This window comes from Otolemur garnettii, unplaced genomic scaffold (genome assembly GCF_000181295.1).
Source record: "Otolemur garnettii isolate 467f Iridium unplaced genomic scaffold, OtoGar3 scaffold00091, whole genome shotgun sequence".
Classification (NCBI taxonomy): domain Eukaryota; kingdom Metazoa; phylum Chordata; class Mammalia; order Primates; family Galagidae; genus Otolemur; species Otolemur garnettii.
In genome coordinates this window covers 4,936,301-4,960,394 of record NW_003852486.1, presented here as the reverse complement: position 1 = coordinate 4,960,394, position 24,094 = coordinate 4,936,301, and the positions used below count along the sequence as shown (strand labels likewise).

The window sequence follows — 24,094 nt, the reverse complement described above, 5'->3', positions numbered from 1 at the left end:
GTGACATCAAAGCGCTCTGAGGAAAAAAAAAAAAAACCGAGAACCCGACGACTAGTGGACCAGACCGGGTGCTGGTTGGGGCTGCCCCTACTTCCCGGAATAGCCCCACCCTTCCCACCGCCCGCATCCAGTCCTCACACAGTTCTACCCTGACCCCGCAGTCCCCGCCCGGGCGGACTTTCCAGCAGCCGGGGCTCCTTTCTCGCCTCTTCCCTGAGAAGGGAGTGAGCGAAGAAATCTCCTCTTGAAGGACTAAACCCAGACTCCGACGAACTCGCGGCGCTGGCCCGTACTCCCCCACCCCCACCCCCTGCGCAGCTCCCGCCATCTGGGTGTCACCGGGCGCCCAGTTGGCCGAGGGCTGCCCTGACCCGGTGGGAGGAGGTGGGACCGCAACACCGAAAGCGGACGCTGGGAGGGGGGATCCCAGAGAGGAGCGCCGGGCCCCGGGGGCACTGGGCAGAGACCCGCGGGGGCTGTGGGCGGGACCTCCGCTCAGAGGGGCGGCGGGAGGGAACGGCGCTAGTAGGATCGGCCCCGAGGTTCGTGGAAGAGGCGCCCGGGCACGGGGGGCGGGGGGGGACATCGGAACGAGGGAGGGATTAGGACTAGTTACACGTCTAGGAGGCAGAGGATAGGTGGGGCTGCAGAGTGGAATTTGATGGCACAAAACATTTTTTGGGGGAGCAGAGTGGTATTTGGAACAGGTAGGCACGTGGTAGGGGCACAACATGTGGGAGGGTGTGCAAGTTTAGAGGACCCGGAGGTGTTTGAGGGGAGAAGAAATTGGGATGGGGAGTTATTTGGGCCCACAGCGGCACGTGGCGCTCAGCTTATCGGACCCAGCAGTCCGGGTCGGGGTGCGGCGTAGGACGACAGGAAGCAAGCGATGGATGACTCCATTAGTCGGACAATGCTGAGCCCCTACCGATGCGCACTGGAAGTAATGTATTAAAAACACTTAAGTATGGCCCGGCGCCCATAGCTCAGCGGTTAGGGCCCCGGCCACATACACCGGGCCTGGCGGGTTCGAACCCAGTCTGGGCCTGCCAAACGACAACTATAACAAAAAAATAGCCGGGCGTTGTGGCGGGCGCCTGTAGTCCCAGCTACTTGGGAGGCTGAGGCAAGAGAATCACTTAAGCCCAAAAGTTAGAGATTGCTGTGAGCTGGGACGCCACAGCACTCTACCGACGGTGAAATAGTAAGACTCTGTCACCAAAAAAAAAAAAAAAAACAGAACAAAAAAAAACTTAGGTGCAGCGAGCGCCCCGCTTTCCCCGCGCCGCTTTGTGCGGAGCCCGAGAGGCGGGGACGCCCCTGGTCCAGGCCGGCAGAGAAAGCACGCGTCTCTGGGTGGGCGGCCCCAAACTTCACCTCCCGGCGTTGCCCAGCAACAGCCATTCAGTTCGGTTGCTGGGACACGCGTCACCATGGCGACCGCTCCGCGCCTCTCAGTCTAAGTATTTAAAGAGCAAGCGCGGGCAGCGTCCGGGCGTGGGGACGCGGCCTGCAGGACTTGGCGGGCTCCCCTCCTCCCTTCCCCCGCCGGTCTCTTCACCTTTCGGGCGCAGAGGCCTTCTGGCTTCCACAATAAGCCCAACTCCTCACCGCTCCCCGCGTTCCTGAGCCGGCCGGCTTCAGGTGGTGGGCAGTGGGATCCCGGGCCCCGGGCGGGCGGGAGGGACGGGATGCGGTGCAGTGTTGTTCTTTCCCCCGCCAATATTGCACTCGTCCCGGCCTCCGGCCCCCCCGGCCCCCCGGCCTCCCCCTCACGCGGCAAGCCTCGCTCTCCTGCCTCTCAATTCTGCCTGATCTCAGACTGGAGTGTCGCCGCCACCGCCGTAAGTAGGGCTGGGAGGACCTCTGCCATCCTCCGTTCAGCACTCTATCCTTACTCCCATCCGGCACCTTTCCCGCCCTCCTCGGCGAAACTTCCCCTGGATCTCCGCCTGCCAACCTACCGGTCTTTCTCCCTCAACTCCTCTTCCTGTTCCCCACCCTATCCCGAAGAATCCCTAAAATAAGCAATTGCACCGGCTTAGAAAACAACTGTAACTTTATGGCAATGTGCTGTTATCTTTCTGTGGTTAGTGCCTGAGTAAACCCCTTGAAAACTTCTCATCCCTTGAACAGTGGGGTGACCACCCCACTGGGGCCGAACTCCTGATGGGTGCCAGAGAAAAAGGTCTGTGCTTGGCTGAGGGGCTGTAGCTGAGACCCAGGGTCTCCAGGATCGACCCCAAGGCCAAAGGGTCTAAAACAGGATTCTGAATCCGGTGGCCACCTCCTCACACCCTTCCCTGGAGCAGTTGCCTCCTGAATGGCTCAAAGTCCTCAGGCACTGTGTCTGAAGGAGGGGATAAGTAAGGTCAGAGGCTGTGGCTCTACTGCCAAAGCCTGAGAGGTCAGGTTGGTCTCACTCTGCAGCCTCACCATTGCACCGGTATTGGAGATTGGACCAAATGATGTTTTCTTGGGAGAAGCAGAATACACCAAGGCGCCCCCCTCGCATGGACGTGTCAATGATCACCCCAGAATCTGCCACTAGCTGGGGTCCCTCATAGAGTTTCACCCTGTCCAGGATAAGAATGTCCATTGGTGCTAGGGTGCCAGTGGGCACAGTGCCTTGCTCTTCCCCAGCCCCCAGAGGGAAAGGGAGGAAAGAAAGGGGAGGGAAGAGGGTGCTTTTCTCAGGCCTGGGGCCCCTAGCTCTTTGTCCAGCTCCTTTTGCATCTCAAAGCACCAGCCACATTCCAAGCGAGGATTGGGTTGCCATGACGATGAGCACAATGGGCTGGGGGTGAAGTCACCCGCTTCCCAGGCTCTAGTCCACCCCCTTTTATCCCCTGTCCTGGCACCCCACAGCCCCAGGCACCTTAAAGGGGAACCAACCCAGGTTCCTGGGCTCTGGGCTCTTGGCCTTGGAAAGTCCAATCTCTAAGCAGACCCATTTCTCCTCCCTTCCTTGTCATCCCCACCAAATACCAGTACTTGGAGGGAAATGCAAAGTTGTGGACAGAGTGCAGAAGAGAAAGGCCTTTGCGGTCTGGGCCTTGGTTTGCTCTTCCATAAATAATGATCTCTTCCAGACACTTTGATAGGGCAGATTCTAGGCTGCGGTAATTAAGGGACCAACGTGTGCACCCCCCCACAGGATGGCCTGTGGTTTGGAGGCTCCCTGGAAACTGGGCCAATGCCTTTGCTTTGCAGAGGGGAAAGGGGGCAGGAAAGGCCAGTGACTAGAGCAACATGGCCTATAGGTTCTTGTGTCTGTGGTGAGAAGGGAGATGGAGAGAAGTGGCAACAGTCCCTACCCATGGCACCAGGGATTTGAGTAGAAAGGAAGTCTCTGGTGAGTCCCAGCTAAAGGGGAAGAAAAGACCCAGCCTGGGTTCCTCAGGTGGGCCCAGCCCCTCTTCTTACCGAATATAGCCAACTTGAGGCCGATGCAGCAGCTGCCAGCGATAGGAGGTCTTGTCACGCCAGCCAACGTTTCTAGGGTCAGTCCATAGTAACCGTACCTGATCAGGGGTGTGGCCAGTATGCCACAGAGCATTCCGTAGGTGTTCACCTGGGCCAGACACTGATGTCACTGCCTGGGGAGCATAGGCAAAGAAAATGGCTCAACCACAGGATGAGAGTGAGGGGAGACAACAGGTCAGTAAATGCAGGTGGGAAAGGGAGTCATGGGGGTCAGGAGAATGCTCTGGTGCCTGGGAAAGCTGGCATCCATGTCAGAAGTGTGGGTAAGAGGGTGCTCAGTTAGGCAATGAGGTTGAGGGGAGCCCTGGGGCTTGGGGAACAGAGCTTTGAGAAAGGGCCTTGAGTTGGGGAATCTGGGCAGAGGGGGAGGGGGACCTTGAGCTGCAGCCCAGGCTGGGCAACAGCCCGGAAAGGTGTGGCCTGCCAGTAGGTCTGCTCCGTCTGCTTCCACATGACCACGTAGAAGCGGCCACTGTCCTGGTAACTGAAGAGAAAGCCTGCATAGTCATCGTCAGTAACGGTGTTCACGTGGAAGGTGCCTTCAAAGTCCACACCATTGAAGGCCGTGTATCCTGGGGTAAGGGTCGGTGAAGATCAGAGGCAGCAAAGCTACTGTAGCCCATTGTGGGTCCTGTTACATGTGTGTCCACCTTGGCCCACTGCCCTCTCTCTCTCATCCCTTTGCCCATCCTCCCTATCCTGTTCCTTTCCCACCCTCTGCTCCTGTAGGATTCTTCTGTTTGGAAATTATTGAAATTACTGAACTAGGTGTCCTTTACATACCAACTGCCAGGCCAGGGTCACTGTTCATGGTCTGAACGATTTCCATGCCCTGGGGTTATATGGTAAAGAAAAAAGCCATGATCCAGGAGCATTACCTAGGTAAGAGCCCACCTGGTAGTGTGGCCTAATAGCACCTGCCCAGCCCACTGCCCTGACCGAGTACCTGGTTGAGGACAACCCAGTTTGGGTCAATCTGGGCATCACCCTCTGGATCCAGGACGACAGTCTGATAGGCCCGAAAATCCGTGAGGGTTACCTCTGCACTTTCAGGACACACATCCAAGGGGTCGACCACAGCATCATTGTCAAAGTCATCCTCACACACATCACCAACACCATTGCCTGTGCAAAGTGAAGCTTAGGTATCAAGAAGGCCCTAGTAACTACCCTAGCTGGTACCACCACCTCTTGGGTCTTGCATTTCCACCCTCTCTCCCTACCCTGCCCTTCCTCACTCCCCAGCAGGACCTGCTGCCTCCCCCTGAGCAAAGCCCACAGCCATCCAGCCCTATCTGGGCCCCAGATTTACCATCTGAGTCCTTCTGATTGGGATTGGGTACTAGGCGACAGTTATCAGGACCAGGAGACACATAATCTGGGATGCCATCATTATCATCATCCCCATCACACTCATCTCCAAGTCCATCATTGTCTGAGTCCAGCTGGGAACTGTTTGGCAGCTGTGGGCAGTTGTCCTTGGTGTCCTGATGCCCATCCCCATCACTGCTCAGAAGAACAGGCACCAAATAAAGTCTCCAAAGGTGTCCCCATCCTTCTTTCCTGCTTAGCAGTCTCTCTGGAGTCTACCCTCCACCCAGCCCAGACCCTTTGCAGACAGGCAGGTGAGGTAAATGTCCCAAGTAGGAATGGAGGATAGACTGTGAGGATGACTTCCTGCTCAACAGTGGTAAAGGATTAAGGCTAAATCATAGATGGAACTAAGAACATACTACAAAAGTAAAATATCCCCTGTAAGACCTTGCACGTCTTGGCCAAGACCCTACCTGTCTTCATTGGTGTCACAGACATCCCCCACCAGGTCACTGTCTGCATCTGTCTGAGAAAGAGGGACCTGTTCTCACCATCTCCTCATGACAACTCTGAAGAGGGTGACCTGACCACTTCCCATGCAAGGGGATAGAGCAGTGGTTCTCAATTTTCCTAATGCCATGATGTATTTTCATTGTTACTACTGGGTCGCGACCCACAGGTTGAGAACCACTAGGCTAGGTCATCATCGACCAGTTCCCTCACCCCTCCCCTGCCCTCACCATTCCCCTGTACCTGGGTAGGATTACTCATTTCAGGACAGCTGTCACAAGCATCTCCTACCCCATCCTCATCCCTGTCTGTCTGTAGTGGGTTAGGGACTTTAGGGCAATTGTCCAATCCATTGGGGATACCTAGAAGACATGGGTAGCACCAGCTTGTCACTAGAACATGTCATGTTCTCTTTTCTAGGCTGGGGAAAGTCTTAATCTTTGTCTCATCCTCCAGCCTACCCCTCCACCCAACCAGTTGGGTGTCAATAGGCAATTGTCCAACTGCAACCCTACCTCAAATCCCCATTGACGTTTGCTGCAGGTAATCCCTCCTTACCCAGGCCAACTTCCACAAGCACACCTCCCCAATTCTCACAGACTCCCTGCTCCATCCCCACCTGTATCCAAATTCTAACAGGTGCCCCAGCAACCCCTTTAGCCCCAGGCCTGCACCATCCCCATCCACATCGTTGTCGCAGGCATCTCCTTCCCCATTGCCATCTGTGTCCTTCTGGTCATTGTTGGGAACATTAGGGCAATTGTCACAGGCATCACCAAATGAATCTGTATCTGAGTTCTGCTGGTCCTTGTTGGGGAACAGCCGGCAGTTGTCCTGGGCAAAGTGGGAGGGGGAGGGTCAGGTCTGCCCCAAACCACTGGCCATCTTGCACCACCTTGTCCCTGGATCCCTGCCTAAGATTACCACCACCCCTGTGAAAAAGTTCATCTGCTTGGGCAGCACCTGTAGTGCAATAGTTACGGCACTAGCCACATAAACCGAGGGTGGCAGGTTCAAACCTGGCCCAGGTCAGCTAAACAACAATGACAACTGCAACCAAAAATTAGCCAGGCATTGTGGCAGGCACCTGTAGTCCCAGCTACTTGGGAGGCTGAGTCAAGAAGATCATTCAAGGCCAAGAGTTTGAGGTTCCTATGAGCTATGACACCACGGCACTCTACCAAGGGCAAAATAATAAGACTCTGTCTCAAAAGAAAAAGAAAAAGTCCACTTGCTTGGCACAGTCCTACCCACTCAACTTCCATGTCACCTTATCTGGGTCCCCCAGTTTATGCCTCCCTAATTTGGAATATGGGGTCCTTCCTAGAAAGCTGCCAGGGCTCAGGGAGAAGCAAGATTATGGGATGAGGTAAAAGACATTGAGAAAACAGGAAGAGAGCACAGAAGTTGCAAGGGGCAGAACAGTCACCTCAACATTTTTTATTCCATCCCCATCAGCATCATCATCACACTGGTCCCCAACACCATCATTATCAGCATCTTCTTGCCCAGAGTTGGGTGTCAATAGGCAATTGTCCTACAGTTCAGAGAAGAAGATGGATGAGTTCTGGTCTGACCCAGCCTGGGACTCCCCACCTTGCTCACTCACCCTCCTGACCCCTGCACCTGCTTGCAATGTTTGTTGTTGTCCATGCAGGGCAATGCCTGGTCTGGGTAGCCATCAATGTCTGTGTCCGGCCCACACACGTTCCCATTCCCTGCCCAGCCCACGTTACACTGGGCAACACAAAGGGTGGTAGTTAGCAGTTCCAGTGGCTCTCCCCAGCCCTCTGTTTTCCCTCCTCAGCTCTAGTCTCCCCACCAACCAGTTTCTGGCCCAGATCTACCTCCTTTTCCCATGAAGATCCCCAGCCCAGGCCCTAAACATAATCCTACCCCTTTCCCCAGATTCTCCCTTTTCCTTCCAAACCCAAGGACCAGCCCACCTGGCAGGACACTGCACCATTGCGTTCAAAGAGACAGTGAGCATGGATGTGGCAGGGGCTGTGGGCCGGGCTATAGCAGGTCCGAGCTGGGAGGCAGCCCTGGCTCTGGTTGCCCAGGAAACCCAGGCGGCAAGGACCACACTTGAAAGAGCCCTAGAAGTGGGGAAACAGTGTCTGAGAAAGGACAGTGAGCCCACCGAGCACCCAGACCCAGCACCACTCCCCTATAGGGTGGAGGACAGACACTCACAGCTCTGCCAGGTTATGACTATCTCCTTTAGGTTCTCATGGCAACCTTCCAAGATAGACAACAGCCCCATTTTTCAAATGAGGAAACTGAGGCTCAGAAAGGTTAAATAACTTGCTAAGGTCACAGCTACTTAGAGGTAGAAGCCAGAATTCCAAACCAGGTCCGCATGAACACCCAAGGAAGGAGGAAGGGCAGCAGGAAATGAAGGGGGGGTTACACATTCCCCACCCCAGACATACTCAGGGTATTCAGCTCACCACAGTGTTGGTGCAGATGGAGTTTGGGTCACAGCCACCATTGTTACCATCGTTGCATTCATCAATGTCGTTGCAGACCTAAAGGGGAAGACTTTGGGTGGAACCAGACCCATGATGGGTGTCCTCAAATATAGAAAAGGGTACAGTGTGGCCTTATCTGTGAACATTGCTATTAAGCCCAGACGCAAAGCCCATGCCAAGTCAGCCTCATCCACTTTAGCACAGGATCCCATGTCCAACCCTGGAGCCCTTTCACAAGGCCAAGACCCCTTGTCCATACACACTACTCAACCTGACCTGTTTGCTGGCTCGGGCATAGTCAATGCCCACACCAGACACCTGTGTGCCCTTGTACCCCTGTGGACAGGCCTCACAGTGGAAGCCGGGCATGGTGTTGATGCAGCTGGAGCCTGGGAAACAGGGGTCTGCGTGAGCACACTAGGGACAAGACAAGAAAGCAGAGCTCAAGCTCCTGCCTGTGGTTCCACAACAGTTCTCCCCACCCAGCTGCACTCTACCCTCCCAGTGTTCCCCTTCTATCTCTCTGGTCCCTAGTCCCCTGGAAAACTTCAAAATTGCCCTGCCAGTGCCCCAGCTCCCTCCCTATGTGACTTGTCTTCGGCCCAGGCCTACTCTCCTTTCTGTCATATCCTCTCTGGCCACTGACTGCCCCTGCACTCCGGTCCTGCTCCTGAGCAATACTCATTCCACCCTCTTGGGCCCCTCCTGAAACCCTTACCCCCACTTTCTGCATCTTTTTGCCCTCTCCCACCTCATTGATGTCACTGCAGTGGGTGCCATTGCCCTGTAGGCCTGGGGGGCAGGGCCCACAGCGGTAGCCTGGGTATTCATACACTTCCATGCAGTCCACGCCTCGGAAGCAGGGGTTGGGGCTGCAGTGGGAACGCTGCTCATGGAAGCCTGGGGGGTAGGCACAGTCAGAGCCACCCACAGGTCACCGTTTAAAGCACCAGAAGGGGAGCTGTGGGGTTGGGAGCAAGGCACTGACATCTGGAGCCCTCCCAGGCTCTCCCACTCACCGCACACCTGACACTCCATGATGGTGTTTCGGATCAGGGACATTTCCTTCACCTGTACAAGGATGGGATAGAGTCAGCTCTTGGCATTTGTCACCCCACCCCAGAATCAGGGCCATACTTCACTGGCACTCCCAAACCTGGTCTCGAATATCATCCCGCAGTTCTACCAGGATCTGGTTGAAGAGGGTGAGTTGAGTGACCAGCGCCTTGGTTTGCTCCCCTGTTGGGGCCCAGGGTGTGGAGAGGCTCAGAACTGGGGTTCCAGCCCTGGCCCCTCCTTGGGTAGTAAGCCAGCTACTGTCCCACCCCACCCACCTCCCTGCCTTTAGACCCACCCCATTCCTGCCTGAAGAGGACTCAGGCAGCTACCAAAGCCTGGGGTCTCCCCACCCTCATCCTCTCTGCTTCATGGTAGCTGACTCACCTAGGATAGAGTGCAGGGCACTGGTCACTAGAGAGGAGAAGAAAACACAGTCAGAGGCATGAGGTAGAGAGAGGAAGTAGGGCCTGGCATGTGAGGAGGACAGGGCTGGAGCCTCAGAATCCTGATGGGGTGTTGGCTGGTGGGAAGGCAGAGCCAACAGGCAAGGATTTCTGGCTCTTTGCAGGGGACAAGGGACTCTCTAAGGGAGTTATCTCATAGGAGGTCAAAATTCAAATCCTCCAGGCCCCCAGCCATCGTAATAACAGAAGAGAAGAGATCAAATGAGAGGCAGACCAAAGCAGGGGCAGGGTCCCACTATATGTCCATCCTCCCAAGTTTTCACTTCAATAGCTCTTTTTTTGAAATATCTGGGAGAAATCAGCATCTTATTTAGGTGAGCCTGTGAATATGCCTGCCAGAGAGAATAGCCAGGTGGGCAATGACAATGCTCAGAAAAACTGCTGGTCAGTGACAGCTGCCAGGGGGAGCTAAAAAAGACCCCAGACCAATATCTCAGTCAACCAGGACTAAGCAATCAACTGCTCCCTCCCATTGCCCTCCAGACTTCTCACAATTGTGTTTGTCTCTTGGACTATTTTAGTTTTCCAGACACCCTGCTAGGTGAAATGACCTGAATGGGGGGATTTTCTGACCCACACCTCCTGGGATAGTTGTATTGGAGAACATAGAGTTGAAACATTTGGGGTATCAGGATCACACACCCCAGGAATAGGCAAGCCAAAGGAATAGGTGATAAGGGGGAGGAAGATCAGAAGGACAGGAGTCACCAAAGACCACAGGTCCTGTGGCCCAGTGTCAGCTGATAGAAGTCTTTGTATTACCTGCACTGTGAATAGACTCGTCCCCTTGGAATGGACACTCACTCAGAGCGCCTACTCGGGTCATGGACCCGCCCAGAATAATTTTCATAGATTCCACAAAGCCCTGGGGGGATAGCAACAGAGTGAGTGGTTACAACTGGTGTAGGTGTTTCCACAGAAACTCAAGAGGGTCACCCTGCTCACCTGCATCCTTAAGTAAGCCTTCTGTCCAGTCCTAATCTCCAGCCCATTGACCTCTGCTGGAGGAATGGGGGCCAGTGCTGGAAGGCCAGTATGCTGGTCTCCCAATTTGCAGTCCACATAGAGATGCAGGGCAGGACTGGGTCTGGAGGGGCCTCGGAGTCTCAGGAGAACCGTATGGGTACGCCCATCTGCCAGGCCCACTTGCTGCAGGTTCACGGCATGGACTTTGCCATCCTCTCGCTGGTACCGCACCAGTACTGCCCAGAAGAAGAGGTCATTATGGGCACTGTCCCTATCCCATTTCCCAGTAAACCCTTGGGTCAACTCTACTGGATACCACAGCTCTAGGGCCACCCCTAATTCAACTATGTATCTCTCAGCACTTCGTATATACAGTCCCTGAGTTACAAACATCCAACTGATGTATAACGCACACTGGGTACTCATACACTTCCATGCAGTCCACACCCTGGAAGCAGGGGTTGGAGCTGCAGGTAACAGGTAAATGTATCCGTTCCAATTTACTACAAATTCAACTTAAGAACAAACATACAGGCTTGGCGCCTATAGCTCAACCGGCTAAGGCGCCAGCCATGTACACCTAAGGTGGCAGGTTCGAATCCCCAGCCCGGACCCGCCAAACAACAATGACGGCTGCAACCAAAAAAAAAAAAAATAGCTGGGCGTTGTGGCGGGCGCCTGTGGTCCCAGCTACTTGGGAGGCGGAGGCAGAAGACTCGCCTGAGCCCAGGAGTTGGAGGTTGCTGTGAGCTGTAATGCCACGGCACTCTACCCAGGGGGACAGCTTGAGGCTCTGTGTCTCAAAAAAAAAAAAAGAACAAACATACAAAACCTATCTCATTTGTCACCCAGGAACTGCCTGTAATAGGTACACAGGGATTTTTTTTTTAATTGGTTTAGACCAATTAAAAATTGTCTCAAATTTTTTTTGAGACAGTCTCACTTTGTTGCCCTTGGTAGAGTGTTATAGCATCATAGCTCACAGCAACCTCAAACTCTTGGGCTCAAGTGATTCTTTTTGCCTCAGCCTCCCTGGTAGCTGGGACTACTGGCACGGGCCACAACTCAGGCTATTTTTAGAGACAGGGTCTTACTCTTGCTCAGGCTGGTCTTGAACTCCTGAGCTCAGGCAATCCACCCGCTTAGATCTCTCAAGAGTGCTGGGATTACAGGCACGCAGCCTGGTCTCCAGATTGCTCTATCTTCTCAGTGTAAGCTGGTTTGGCGCACACTGAACTGCCCCAGGGATCTGAAAGACCTCTCTGTATCACTGCTGGGGCATAGAGACATGTCTCAGTGTCCCTCAGGCATCCCCAAATACAATCTTCCATCCCTATAAATACCAGGCTCATCCTATTGTTTAGGTACCTGGCCTCTTCAAGCACCTCCTAAGCATCCCATACCACATGCCCCCCTGATGCCTAGGCACAGTTTGATAAGGCCATGGTCCCCAGTGGAGGTCAAAAGGAATTGGGAGGCACTTGGGAGTGCAGGTAAGGGAGTGTGCTCAAGGGGATCCCTGTTGCCCACGAGTCACCTTTGTTGATCTTGCCCACAACAGAGGCCTCCAGCCATCGTGTGTTGTCTTGGCGAGAATAGAGGCCAAAGAGGACACCACTCTGCTTGGGGGGCAGGCGAAAGGTGGACAAGAGGTAGATGTCCCCAGCAGTGAGCAGTGCTGTCCGGATCTTCTCTGCCACAGCTACCATTTGCCGGGACTCTCCCACAGTCAACAGGTCAATTACTGGCCAGGCAGGAGTTACCAAGATGAGAGAAAGAGATCAGATGCTGAGGCCTGCCCTCTCCCCTGAGTCTTCAGGGGCGGGGCATGCCTCACCACCCCTCACCCCACCAGAAGTGTTAGTCACCTTCTCAAAACTCAACCCTTGTTGCTATCAGAGGACAGAGACATTGTGCCTTCCTGCCCCTCAGGTTTGCCAGCTGCCATCTCTGGGAACCTGCCGGCCTGGGGCTCACTTGGAAGTAAGAGACCCAGCGCACCGCAGGCTTGAGATCCTCCCGCCAGGTGGCGCAAGGGGGCTGCTGTGCTGCTCTTAGCCAGGAGTGGCACCTGGTGCCCGCAGCGCAGACACGGGAGGCAGCTTCTTTCCGCTGCTGGGTTTGTTTCATTCCACAGCCCAGTGCCCCTCCTCCTCTCATTTTGGGGTCTCAGTACACTCCCTCTGAACAAGGACAGCTGCCCACTGACGCCTCTGACCCTCCCACTGTCTGGGCTCTCTCCCACGGAGAATGTAGGACCCAGCTCCTCTGCCTCCTGTGTCCTGGCCAATCTGTGGTTTCCCCTCCAGCCAGTAAAGAATCTGTGCCTGTGTCATCTGCTCCAGCTACCTCTCCCACAACCATGAGCCCATCCCACCACCAGACCTCCGGGAGAGCCCAGACCTCTTTTTCCCCACCCCTACCTTATCCTTAGGCAGCAAGCCTGTAGCTGAGGATGAAGCCCTGGGACCCCCCATAGTACACCCACCTTCCGGCTGCTCTCCCACACCAGGGGTGCCTACAGATGCCCAAACACCAACCCAGCTAGTAAGCCCTGCATCCAGTTCCTGAGACTTCTGCCCTGGTTCATGCCTGACCATGGCCAGTTCCCACCCACCCACCACTCCCTTGTGCCCACTCCTCTCCACCAGGCCATCATCCCACCAACTCTAGGCAGAGTGACTCTATCCTCCAGCTCAATTTCAGGACTCTTCCCCTCTCCCCATACCCACATGTTCCCTGCTACTTGGACTAAGAGCAAATGGGAAGGAGGCAGAGAGGGGTCTATGAGGACAGAGACAGGCTTACCCTGCAAGTCCTGACTGGCAGATGCGAAAGAGCAAAGAAGGAGAAGAGCCAGGGCCCCCCGAAGTTCCTGTGTCTCCATGCCGCTCAGCCGGCTTGCTATCCCTGACGAGCGAGCGGCTGGGAGGGGAAAAGGCTAGGCGGGGAGAGCAGGGGCGGGGGGATGGGGGGGCCGGCAGGCGGGCGGGGGGGGGGCCGAAACAAAGAGCTGCCAATCACCCCGGAGGCATCACCAACTCTGGGAACCAGGGGCACCGGAAAGTGAGTCCTGGAGGCGTCCCTACCTACTGCTCCCAATAGTCCTGTTTCCAGGTGCCTCCCTCGCCCCTGTCATCCCCTTGTTGGGATTCTCAACGCGCAGCACAACCGAATGTTACTGTTTTCTGGAAGACGTGGTTGGGAAGACAGGAACCCTGGCAGGGGTTAGTGCCAGACGGGGCATTATTCCACAGCTGGCAGGAAAGGATGCCAAGGGAGTGGCCAAATTAGTTGACTGTAGTGCCCAAGGATGCCCGAATGGCTGAAGTTGCTGCTTTGGCACAGCAAGTTCTCTTTATCAGAGTGAGGGTCCCCCAGCATGTGCGTGTTCCTCCATTTTCCTCATTCCCAAGAAAACTTGGGAGTCTGGAAGCGCCTAATAAAGCAGCAGTGGATGAGACTAGTAAAGAAATCAGCAAAGAGGAAAGAAAAGGACAGCAATGACAAACGTAAACCAGGAACCGAAAACCAGACTGAGGAACACTGCAGGCACAAGCGGACTGGCTGTGACCCGGATGAGGCGGGGGCGCCTGAGCGCGCGTCACCCAGGCCAAGGCGCACGCCCACCTCCCCTCCCCCAGCGCGGCCTCGCTCCGGCCGCCGCCGCCCCTGTTTTGTTTCCATGGCGACTGGAGGCGCGGGGCCGGCTCCAAACATAACGCGCTGTGGAAAACATGCGGTTCGGGGGACCCCCCCGCAGTCCCCGACCGGGGCCGAGCCCCAAGAGGCCCCAGAGCACTCCAGGACACGTGCAGTTTGACGAGCGCCCCTGGAGCCCGCCTGGGATTCCAGGACCCTCCAGGGCTTCGAGGGTTCGGGGCTCCACTAAGCCACGGCGCCGCGACTCTCCCAGGCGCGCCTGGCCCGCAGCCCTCCACCGCTGCGGGGGCCGCCTCTGGAAGTACCGGCGGCCGCCTTCTCCCGAAGCTCGCTGCTCTGCCCACCGCCGTCGGACTGCTTCTCCGGCCTCCAGAAGCCGCGCCTCCTCCAGGGCCTCCCCGGGGCCCCCGCCCAGCGCTATCGAAGGGGCGGGGGCCGAGGGCGGGTCCGCTACGGAGAGTGCAGAAGTGTGCTGGGAGTCGCTTCCGGGGCAGAGGGCGGGCAAGATGGCGGCGCCCATGGAGCTGTTCTGCTGGTCAGGGGGCTGGGGGCTGCCGTCCGTGGACCTGGACAGCCTGGCCGTACTGGTGAGGGATGGTGCCTGGAGGACTTGGGAGTGGACTGAACTAGCCTAGCTTCTGAACTTTGTCAGGACTCCTCAGCCCAGGCGCAATGAGGGAAACTGAGGCACTCCAAAGAATATGCGTGGCAGATATGGGCTAGGTGCAGTATACTACAGTTTCTTAGGCTTTGTGCAGAATGGAAAGTGGCTTGGCCGAGGGTTCAGAAAATGGGTTTTAGTCCTTTGTCAGCTTACCAGTTGTGTGACCTTGGGCGATCCTTTCTCTGTGGGTGTTGTTTCTCCATTCAGAGGTTTACACGTACTAGGGTGAACTACCTGAGATCTCGTCTGGCTTGGCATTTCTGCCTTCTCGGCCCCCTTTTCCTCCATCTCACTAAACAACATTTACTAAACCTTCTCTTGAACCAAATGGCCCACAGCCAGGCTCTGTAGAAAGTTTGGGAATCAGACTTAGTTCACTTCATTCACTCACTCCTTCATTTAACAAGCATGTATTAGGAGTCTTCTAAATACCAACTATCGCCTTACAATTATGAAAAAGATTTGGGCTCTCCTTTCTAGTTGTTTACAGAAAGGGAGACATGCTGGGCGCATTGGCTAATGTCTGTAATCCTACCATTCTGGGAGGCCAAGGCCAGTGGATTGCCCGAGCAAGAGTGAGACCCCGCCTCTAAAAATAGCTGGGCGTTGTAGCAGGTGACTTTAGTCCCAGCTACACAGGAGGCTGAGGCAAGAGGATTGCTTGAATCCACAAGTTTGAGATTGCTGTGAGCTATGACCCCACTGCACTCTACTGAGGATGACAAAGTGAGACTCATTCTCAAAAACAAAAAACAAACAAACAAACAAAAACAGAAGGGCAGGGCCGTGCCTATGGCTCAGTGAGTAGGGCACCGGCCCCATATACTGAGGGTGGTAGGTTCAAACCCGGACCCAAACTGCAACAAAAAAATAGCCAGGGGTTGTGGCGGGTGCCTATAGTCCCAGCTACTTGGGAGACTGAGGCAAGAGAATCACCTAAACCCAGGAGATGGAGGTTGTTGTGAGCTGTGTGACGCCATGGCACTCTACCAAGGGCAATAAAGCAAGACTCTATCTCTACAAAAAAACCCAGAAGGACAGACATGTAAGCAAATAAATGTAATAAAATGTTCAGGGCTCGGTGCCTGTAGCTCAAGCAGCTAAAGGCACCAGCCACATACACCAGAGCTGGCAGGTTCGAATCCAGCCCGGGCCACCAAACAACAATGACAACTACAACCAAAAAACAGCCAGGTGTTGTGGTGGGCACCTGTAGTCCCAGCTACTTGGGAGGCTGAAGCAAGAGAATCGCTTAAGCCCACAAGTTGGAGGTTGCTGTGGGCTGTGATGCCTCCACACTCTACCCAGGGCAACAGCTTGAGACTCTGTCTCAAAAAATAAAAATAAAATGTTCAGGTTTAAGATATAAGTAGGAACAGGCCATAGAAGGGCAGGTCAGTGCTTTCAAGAAGGACACTGGTTGGGAAAAGCTACTGAAGATAGGTGTTCAAGTAAATAGCAGGAGAGGAGATAGAGGAGGGAGAGTTCCTGGCTGACTTGTAATCATCTCTCAACCCTGTATTGTCTGTTTATAAAATAGGAATGGTAATGTCTACCTCTATTTTTGTACTAAGGTTCTAAGTAAAGGGCCTGACATATAAGGTAGTTAATAAATACTATTTCTCTTGTTTCCTCTGTGGGGGCCATGGCCCTGTCTCTCTGCCTTCTGCCTTCCTTCCCTGCAGACCTATGCCAGATTTACTGGTGCTCCACTCAAAGTGCACAAGATCACTAATCCCTGGCGGAGCCCTTCAGGTACTCAATGTCCTTGATGGGTGAGGAAGGGTGTGTACAAAGGGAGGAGCAAGGCAGAGATAGGAATGTGTATGTACAGATAGGCAGCAAAGTGCTTGGTGGGCATACTTCTCTCTCAATGTCAGGAACCCTACCTGCCCTTCAGACCAGTCTTGGAGAGGTCATCTCAGTACCACACAAGATCATCACCCACCTTCGAAAAGAGGTAAGTGGCTTGGATATTGGGCTGCCAGTGGAAGTTTAGTCAATTCAGTTCACATATTTACTGAGCACCAGATATAAGCCATGCCAGACACAGGTGACCCAGAACATCAAGGAGTACATAGTGTGATGGAGGAAAAGACACATGATGTCACTGTATTGCAGTAAAATACTAAGCCAGAGATCAAGCTCAGGGTACTGCTGGGCTATCCAGAGGTTTTCTGCCTGCTGGGCAGGGATAGGGGCGTAAGCTGATGACACCTGGAAGAGAAAGGAGAGTAGAAGACAATAGTTGGTTCTGAAGACTTCAATGGCAGGACTGGAGAGGAACTTCTAAGGGCTGCTTCTCTGTTTTCAGGGACTAAGGCTGAATGTGGGACTCAGGATAGGCAAAGGCTTAGAGCTAGGTTGGGGAAGGATATTATGATAGGAGTAGAGAAGCCTGACCTGTGCTTTTCACTCTGTCATTGATTGTGTGGTCTTGGACAACTACTTAACTTCTCTAAGCTGTGCACTCCTTATTTATAAAACTTGGGGCTAAGCCAGCAAACTTTCTAAGAATTCTTTTAGCATTCACAGTCTGGTCCCAAGAGAGAACACATTGTCAGAAATGGGATCCTTTTCCTCATTACTACTTTCCCAAAGGTTAGGGAGCTAGAGAATTAATGGAGGCTTAAGAGGCCTGGAAAGAGGGGATCCAGATAAAAGCCAAAGCTCCTGGCAGGCCTTGGACCATTTGGTTCCCTATTTATGAAAAGAGCTTTTCCAGTTTCCAGAGTATTGTCTTAAATTATTTCTTAATAGCCACATTGAGAGAAAGAGATGCTTATCCCATTCCACAGGGGAGAACTAAGGTTCAGAGAGATTTAAGAACCATGTTCAAGAGGTTATTTTGGGGACAAAGTTTATTCCGGATGTGGAGGGGAGACTGAAGAGCAGAGCTTGCAGACTGGGAAGGTGAAGCAGACTGAGATCTGGGGGCACATGTGGAATGTATGTGGTGGCAGCGCCTGGACCATGGAATGAAATAGAAGAAACAGCTAAGAGCTGGGCATTGAGGGTACAAGCTGGGGGGCCCTGGGCATGGGTTCACTGGGCCCAGGGAATGTGAGGATGGCGTCCCCTAGTTCCTGAGGCATGGACTGAGGCCCAGCCTACATCTGTGCTCCACTCTGCTAGCTTTGTGGTGTCTGGATTGGGAAAGTTACTGTTAGAAAGTTGCTGTCAGTAGGCAAGCTGCCAGCTTTCCGTGGAAACTCTGGGAGCTACTCCTAGTTTGTGGCCGGGCCTTCCTTTCTCCCCCCAATGGGTACAGACCTTGACGGCCAATGGGCTGCAAGGCCCAGGCTTTCTGCCAACAGCAACAGGCTATTGCTGGGCCCAGGCAAGGGGGCCTCAGCAGGAAAAACTCCTTGTTCTGCCTCTACTACACTCAGGGGCCAGTGAGGGGGACCAGACAGGGTTCCTCACTCTCTGGCAAAGTGTCCTGCAGTTCCCCGTGTCCACCTCATGGGTATTTCCTCCACAGAAGTACAATGCTGATTATGACCTTTCCGCCCGGCAAGGAGCAGACACCTTGGCCTTCATGTCTTTACTGGAGGAGAAGCTGTTGCCAGTGCTGGTGAGTGTGCCTGGTCCAGCACTCCTGGCCAGCAACACACCCTACACATAAACTTAGAGCAGTGTGGGGGGTCAAGAGACCACCTTTACAGGCAGATGCACTGGCTCAGACCTGCCTTTTCCTTCCTACCTACCCAATCCAGATACATACTTTTTGGATAGATACCAAGAACTATGTGGAAGTGACCCGGAAGTGGTATGCAGAGGCTATGCCCTTTCCTCTCAACTTCTTCCTGCCTGGCCGCATGCAGCGCCAGTACATGGAGCGGCTACAGCTGCTATGTGGGGAACACAGGCCCGAGGACGAGGATGAGCTGGAGAAGGAGGTAGCTGTGGGATGAGGCTGCTGTGTGAGATGAGCCCCAAGGATGATGGCCAGGAATGGGAATGCTTCAGTGGGCAGGTGGCACTGCTGCAGCCATAAGCCTGCCTGTGTTCTCCCTATAGCTGTACCAAGAAGCTCGTGAGTGCCTGACCCTTCTCTCTCAGCGCCTGGGCTCTCAGAAGTTCTTCTTTGGAGATGCGTGAGTCTGACTCCAGGGGGAGTGAGCAGCTTGGAAGAAGATACAGATTCAGAAGTAGCTGCTGAGGCTGGGGCTAGGGTGAGGGGTTAGGCTCTGGACATGAAGTCCTTGCGACAGACACTGGCTCTGGTGACAGTGGGACTGTGTGTGGGGCTTGGAGTTACAGGAGGGTAGAGTGGGAGGGCAGCCAGGAACAGGAGGGGCCTACAGGGCTGTAGGGCACTCAATGTATCCTTTATGCAGTCCTGGTATAGAGCCCCATTCAGGGCTAAGCTGGCGCCACCTGAAGAACTTTTTCAGTACCAGGTCCAGAACTGTGTGTCCCATCCTTCCCTGGCAACGCCTTGTTGCTCAGAGCCCACCTCCCAAGGTTAATTCTTCCTTCAGCTCCAGCTTTCTCCCTTTGCCCCAGATGTCCTCTCCATCTTGCTCTTCTCTCTCTGCCCTAGCCCTGCCTCCCTGGATGCCTTTGTCTTTAGCTACTTGGCCCTGCTACTGCAGGCAAAACTGCCCAGCGGGAAGCTGCAGGCCCACCTGCGGGGGCTGCACAACCTCTGTGCCTACTGCACCCACATCCTCAGCCTCTACTTCCCCTGGGATGGAGGTAAGGCACAGATAGGTGGGGACAGCCCTGGGGGGAGTAGGCAGGGGTCCAGGAACTAGCCTCCTGCTCACCTCCTTTCCTTGACCCTCAGCTGAGGTGCCACCCCCACGCCAGACACCAGCAGGCCCAGAGACTGACGAGGAGCCATACCGGCGGCGGAACCAGGTCCTCTCAGTGCTGGCAGGGCTGGCAGCCATGGTGGGCTATGCCTTACTCAGTGGTATTGTCTCTATCCAGCGGGCAACACCAGCCCGGGCCCCAGGGACACAGGCCCTGGGTATGGCTGAGGAAGATGAAGAGGAATGATTCAGCCTCATGCTCCCTGGACTGATTTTTTTCTACCTTTATGCATTCCAGAGGCCCCTGTGCCTCCATAATTGTTACAGCCAGAAATGGGGTGCCACCCCTGAGAATAAAGCTGCTCACACATGCTGGAATCAAACATTCTCTCTTTTAAGGTCTGCCATTGTTCCTAGTGGTGCCATGGGAGGCAGCTGGGTGTCTGAGCCTCCCTAGGGCTCTTGGCTTTTGCTGTGATGCCGACATTGCTTCTACATGAGCCCAGCTCTGCATCCCCAGGAAAGTCAAACAGTCCCCAACTCCTAGTCTCTTCTTTGGACCCCTCCTCCCCATCTTGTGTTTGCAGACAGTGAGCTCACCCTGGGCCTGGGCCCGGGCACGGGCCCAGATTCCACGGCTACCAGCACAGCATACGCTCACACAAGCATGGAGGTGGGGGCCTTGGGCTTCCTGATCTTTCCCCAAGGGTTTCCAGCCCCTGGCACCAACTACAGGGGAGAATGAGTCACCCAAACCACTGGCCCTGGGCTTACATCACTGTAAGCTCACCCTGGCCCTGCTATGTCCTCTTTAGCTACAGATAGCATCTTAGTTGATTCTGTCACTTAAATGTCCATACTGAGCCCTGGTGCTTCCTTGAATATCTGCTCCATTACTGGCGACGCCACAGGTAGGTTTGAATGGAGTAGCCAGGTGAGATGGTCTTCAGGAATCCCAAGGCAGGATCTTTGATGGTAAGAGGCACGTCTTTAGAGGAACTAGAGACGGGAGAGGGAAAGCTGAGAGTGTGGCTCTGCCAAGGCCCACCCTGTCCTCAGCCCAGCCCCAGCCCCGCTGTTCCCCTCACCGGTTCAGCACCACTGCAACAGCTGCAGATCCGTCAGGGTGGATCAGGGCCACTGTGTCCAGGTGGCTCTTCTCGCTAGCAACCAGCCCCACTCTCTGAGAACCCTCAGGAATGAACTTGCTGAGTATGGGAACAGGCATTGTTAGGGACCCCAGCCCAGCCCTCCTGGTGCTCAGGACATCCCCCATCAAACACTCATGTAAGAAGGAATTCACCTGCCTACCCCATAACTACGGCCAGAGCTCTGCCCTGACTATGAGACTTGAGCTATGCTGCCAGGCACTAACCCTGCCTTCCCACATTGCAGCCCCAGCACCAGCCATTCAGAGGTTACCTATGTGAAAGATGCCACCTAGTCACATCCTGCCTCCATGGTGCAAGAGAGGATGGGTGTGCCTCTCCCAAGGTTACCACCCTATATGCCTTCCTGTTCTGTCCTGTTGTAAGGTGATGTAAGTCCAATGTGGGAAATGATGGGCCTGGTGTGGAATGGGGTGCCCACCCCCTACTCACCTGAAGTGGCCAAGGTGGTAGAACATGGGCTGTTTGTAAAATGTGTCCTTGTTGATGTCCACAATAATGGGACTATCGACAAAGTTGCGCACCCAGTTGGGTCCCCCTTCAGGGTTCAAGGCAAGGTTCCAGTCAGTCCAGCCAACTACATGGTACAGGAGGTTCTAGGGTAGGGACAAGAGCAAAGAGAGACTCAACACTGGAGGTCCCCAGAGAGTGTAGTTAAGTATTGTATGGGGGGCAGGAGGTGCTGTAGGCGGCTCATTCCTGTGAGTGGGGCATCTTACAGAGACATCTGGGGAAGCTGAGAAATCTGAAACAGATGCAACATCCCAGGACCCAAGTATTTGGAGAAAAGATGATGGGGTGTGCAGGTCAGTGAAGGAAAAGCAAAATATTGAACTATGGTTTCCAAAAATTGCCTCAAAAGGCAGGCTAACAAGGGAAAAGTTGGAAAGGAAGGCCTGCCAACCTTCAGTGTGACTAGGAAGGGTCTGAAGTGGTCTGCTTTGCTGGAGGGAGACGGCAGCTCACCGTGATGATGCTGTGGCTGTATTGCATCCCTCGATCCCAGGAGCCTAGACGCACACTCTGCTCCCAGAACTTGGAACCCACACAGGCCTCTGAGGCAAAGAGCATGGTGTTGGGGAACAGGCGGTGTGTCTCCCCCAGCGTGGCTTCTGCTGGAGCCAGAAAGTCCAGGTACCAGTGTACAGCAATGCCATGAACATACTTAGCTGCCTCTGGGTCTTTCAGCACCTGCAAAGGGAAGGACCACTGGGGAAGGGGAGTCACTGACCCCTGAAGCCTGCACAGAGGGTTCTGGAAGAGGAACTAGAGTACTGAAGAGTAGATGGTGGGAAGAATGCAGTGAGAGGGGCTTACAAGTGACTATCATGGGAATCCACAGGGTGGGCCCTGGGGGACCAGAGTGGGTGGTACTACAGGAATCAATAGTTGGGCTGGCGAAGACCCTATTAAATTCAGGAGCCAGTTATTTGGACACTGGATTTGGAGGTTATTGGGCCTTACCACCTGTGCCCAATGGGGCAGCAGCAAGCGGTTGTCATCCAGCATTAGCAGATGGACATTTCGGTGAGTACTGTTGGCAAGGGTAGGGCCCAGGTCACGGGCAATGAAGTCTCGCTGATGTTCAGGGGTGAAGCCCAGGCACTGGAAGGGGTACCCGCTCATCAGCCCTGCAGAAGGCTCATTTTCAGCTGTCACTGCCCAGAACTGTAACTTTTGCTCAGCATAAGCATCCAGGAACCTGGCAGAACAGCCATGAGAGAAAAGACCGTGACCCTAGGGAACAGGAGACCTGATTGGGGTGAGGCAGGGGGGCACAACTGACAGGCCCAAGTCTAAGAGAGGCCAGAAGGTAAAATGGGGAGAGACAGACCTGGAGGTGGGGTCAGGTCAAAGAGTGGGATGTAGACCAGGGTATCCAAAGGGGAGGCTGGTCCAGAGCCCATGGCCTTCGTAATCTCTTACTTGACAAAGTATTTGGCCCAGGACTGGTGGTAGATATCCCCTGGTTGGCCCTTGAGTGACCCCTTCCCATTCACTGCCCCGTTGGTCTTAAGCCAAGTAGGTGATGTCCAGGGACTTGCAAAGAGTGAAACATGGCGTTGAGACAACTTCAGAGCCCGATGGATCAGGGGTATCTAGAAACAAAGTCAGTGGAGAGAGAGACACCCAGAGTTGGAACACAGACTAGCCCAACCAGCACATCAGGTACAATTGTCAGCCCCCACCCTCAGGACAAAAATGAGGGCAGGGGGCAAGTTTTACATCTTTCTGCCCCAGTCTGAATCTTCTCAATCCCTAGACACCAATATCACCACAGTCTGAAGCAGCCCAATGCCCACCTTGAGTTTGGTATCTTCCTCTGGAAGGCTGAAGTTGTGCAACTGGAAGTCATCAGGGGTGTCAGCATAGGTGTAGATGCGGATAGAGAAGTCACAGCTGGCCATGGGTACCCGTATGATGTTGTATTCAATTCCTACCATTAAGGGTGACCAAGATATGGGGTCTGAGTCAACAGAGCGTGGGACTGGGCCTGTCACCTGCTGGTTCTCAACAGTGCCTGAGTAAGGGCCAAAGAGAACTTGAGCTCCCTCCACAGGTGGGGCCTGTGGAAGTCAGCACCTGGGCAAAGCACTTAGAAGGTCAGCAAGGCAGTCTTATTTCACTGGGCATTAAGAGAGAAACAAGATCGGGATGGCACCTGTGGCTCAGGAGTAGGGTGCCAGCCCCATATACCAGAGATGGTGGGTTCAAACCCAGCCCAGGCCAAAAACTGCAAAAAAAGGCGCAAGCTCAGGGATGGGTAGAAGTCAAGGTCCATGGAAACTGGCCATTGCCCTATCTCATTTTGTCCCCTTCCTCACCTTCTTCAGAGAAGTATGATTTAAGTAGCAAATCTTGGGCAGGAGGTGATAAGGCAAGGATATTGAGAGCAGCAGCATCTGTCATAGCTCCTCCAAACCCCTTCATTTTCTGGAACCTCTGTTCTGGCTGCAGGGTCAGTAGGAGCCCTGAGGACACCCACAGAGAATAAAGAGTGTTAGTGCACAAGGGAGAAACACTGGCATGATTTAGCTCCAGGAGGACCCAGCCTGGCTTAAGGGTGAGGGACATAGTGGTTACCTGTGCCCGTATGATTGGCCTCAATGGTCCCTGTACTCAGCTCCATCCGACGCCCACTGCGTGTACTCTCATAGCGGCTGAAGGTGCCAGGGGCAGGAAGGGTCAGGGGGTCAAGAGAGTCACAGTATGTGGCATTGCAGACACAGACCACTGAACTGTAACCGAAGCTTTTAGGGATGCAGGGGCGGGCACCTGGGAGGAAGGGGCACAAGCAGAGGCAGGATGAGGACTCAGAGCACAAACACACTGGCTAGGAGACGCTGAACACCAAAGGTTGGCCTCAACCAGGTGGGAGGGCTTGCTGAGCACACACTAAACGTCTATAACCATTGTGCCAGAAGGCTACAAAGAACTACTAGGCAGGGGTGGCACCTGTTGCTCAGTGAGTAGGGTGCCAGTCCCATAAAACGAGGATGGCGGGTTCAAATCTGGCCCCGGCCAAACTGCAACAAAAAAATAGCCAGGTGTTGTGGCGGGT

At 54.3% G+C, this 24,094-nt stretch overlaps 3 protein-coding genes across 5 annotated transcripts in view; 1 reads left to right on the top strand and 2 right to left on the bottom strand.

The window, feature by feature from the left end:
• Positions 1-2,041: 2,041 nt before the first annotated feature.
• THBS3 (thrombospondin 3) lies at positions 2,042-13,241 on the bottom strand. Its single transcript, XM_012808591.2, has 23 exons — positions 13,082-13,241; positions 11,811-12,017; positions 10,253-10,509; positions 10,070-10,172; positions 9,228-9,254; positions 8,941-9,023; positions 8,804-8,855; positions 8,536-8,684; positions 8,061-8,201; positions 7,764-7,841; positions 7,257-7,409; positions 6,937-7,047; positions 6,740-6,847; positions 5,985-6,144; positions 5,554-5,672; positions 5,274-5,326; positions 4,799-4,992; positions 4,433-4,611; positions 4,270-4,318; positions 3,862-4,058; positions 3,427-3,599; positions 2,437-2,576; positions 2,042-2,350 (listed from the first exon to the last, which is right to left on the bottom strand). The coding sequence occupies exons 1-23, from the start codon at positions 13,158-13,160 to the stop codon at positions 2,292-2,294; spliced, it is 2,871 nt and encodes a 956-aa protein (XP_012664045.2). The 5' UTR covers positions 13,161-13,241; the 3' UTR covers positions 2,042-2,291.
• A 711-nt stretch (positions 13,242-13,952) lies between these two features.
• MTX1 (metaxin 1) lies at positions 13,953-19,734 on the top strand. The gene is made up of 8 exons (XM_003795298.3): positions 13,953-14,523; positions 16,286-16,355; positions 16,481-16,560; positions 18,085-18,177; positions 18,320-18,502; positions 18,624-18,700; positions 19,150-19,304; positions 19,396-19,734. Exons 1-8 carry the CDS (start codon positions 14,011-14,013, stop codon positions 19,608-19,610), a joined length of 1,386 nt encoding a protein of 461 aa, XP_003795346.1. The 5' UTR covers positions 13,953-14,010; the 3' UTR covers positions 19,611-19,734.
• A 2-nt stretch (positions 19,735-19,736) lies between these two features.
• GBA (glucosylceramidase beta) overlaps positions 19,737-24,094 on the bottom strand; it is a 5,157-nt gene continuing 799 nt past the window's right edge. For 2 of the 3 annotated variants that reach the window (XM_023516398.1, XM_023516399.1), the window contains exons 3-11: positions 23,617-23,808; positions 23,358-23,504; positions 22,836-22,969; positions 22,459-22,631; positions 21,997-22,234; positions 21,499-21,723; positions 20,965-21,128; positions 20,452-20,571; positions 20,193-20,362 (exon numbers count right to left, since the gene is read on the bottom strand). In XM_023516398.1, the coding sequence (XP_023372166.1) occupies positions 20,257-20,362; positions 20,452-20,571; positions 20,965-21,128; positions 21,499-21,723; positions 21,997-22,234; positions 22,459-22,631; positions 22,836-22,969; positions 23,358-23,504; positions 23,617-23,808 (1,499 nt within the window). In that variant the 3' untranslated portion in view covers positions 20,193-20,256. Of the gene's footprint in view, positions 20,363-20,451; positions 20,572-20,964; positions 21,129-21,498; positions 21,724-21,996; positions 22,235-22,458; positions 22,632-22,835; positions 22,970-23,357; positions 23,505-23,616; positions 23,809-24,094 lie in introns of all 3 variants that reach the window. The other variant, XM_012808589.2, reaches the window with a different exon arrangement.

What these genes read in the sequence shown, in the direction of transcription:
- THBS3 (XM_012808591.2), bottom strand. Translation starts at nt 13,160, where the DNA reads ATGGAGACACAGGAACTTCGGGGGGCCCTGGCTCTTCTCCTTCTTTGC. An exon ending in GGGATGATATTCGAGACCAG is followed by an intron (nt 8,856 to 8,940) that starts GTTTGGGAGTGC and finishes ATCCTTGTACAG; the next exon opens with GTGAAGGAAATGTCCCTGAT. An exon ending in ATGGTGCAGTGTCCTGCCAG is followed by an intron (nt 7,048 to 7,256) that starts GTGGGCTGGTCC and finishes TGTGTTGCCCAG; the next exon opens with TGTAACGTGGGCTGGGCAGG.
- MTX1 (XM_003795298.3), top strand. Translation starts at nt 14,011, where the DNA reads ATGCGGTTCGGGGGACCCCCCCGCAGTCCCCGACCGGGGCCGAGCCCC. An exon ending in TCACCCACCTTCGAAAAGAG is followed by an intron (nt 16,561 to 18,084) that starts GTAAGTGGCTTG and finishes TTTCCTCCACAG; the next exon opens with AAGTACAATGCTGATTATGA. An exon ending in AGAAGCTGTTGCCAGTGCTG is followed by an intron (nt 18,178 to 18,319) that starts GTGAGTGTGCCT and finishes TACCCAATCCAG; the next exon opens with ATACATACTTTTTGGATAGA.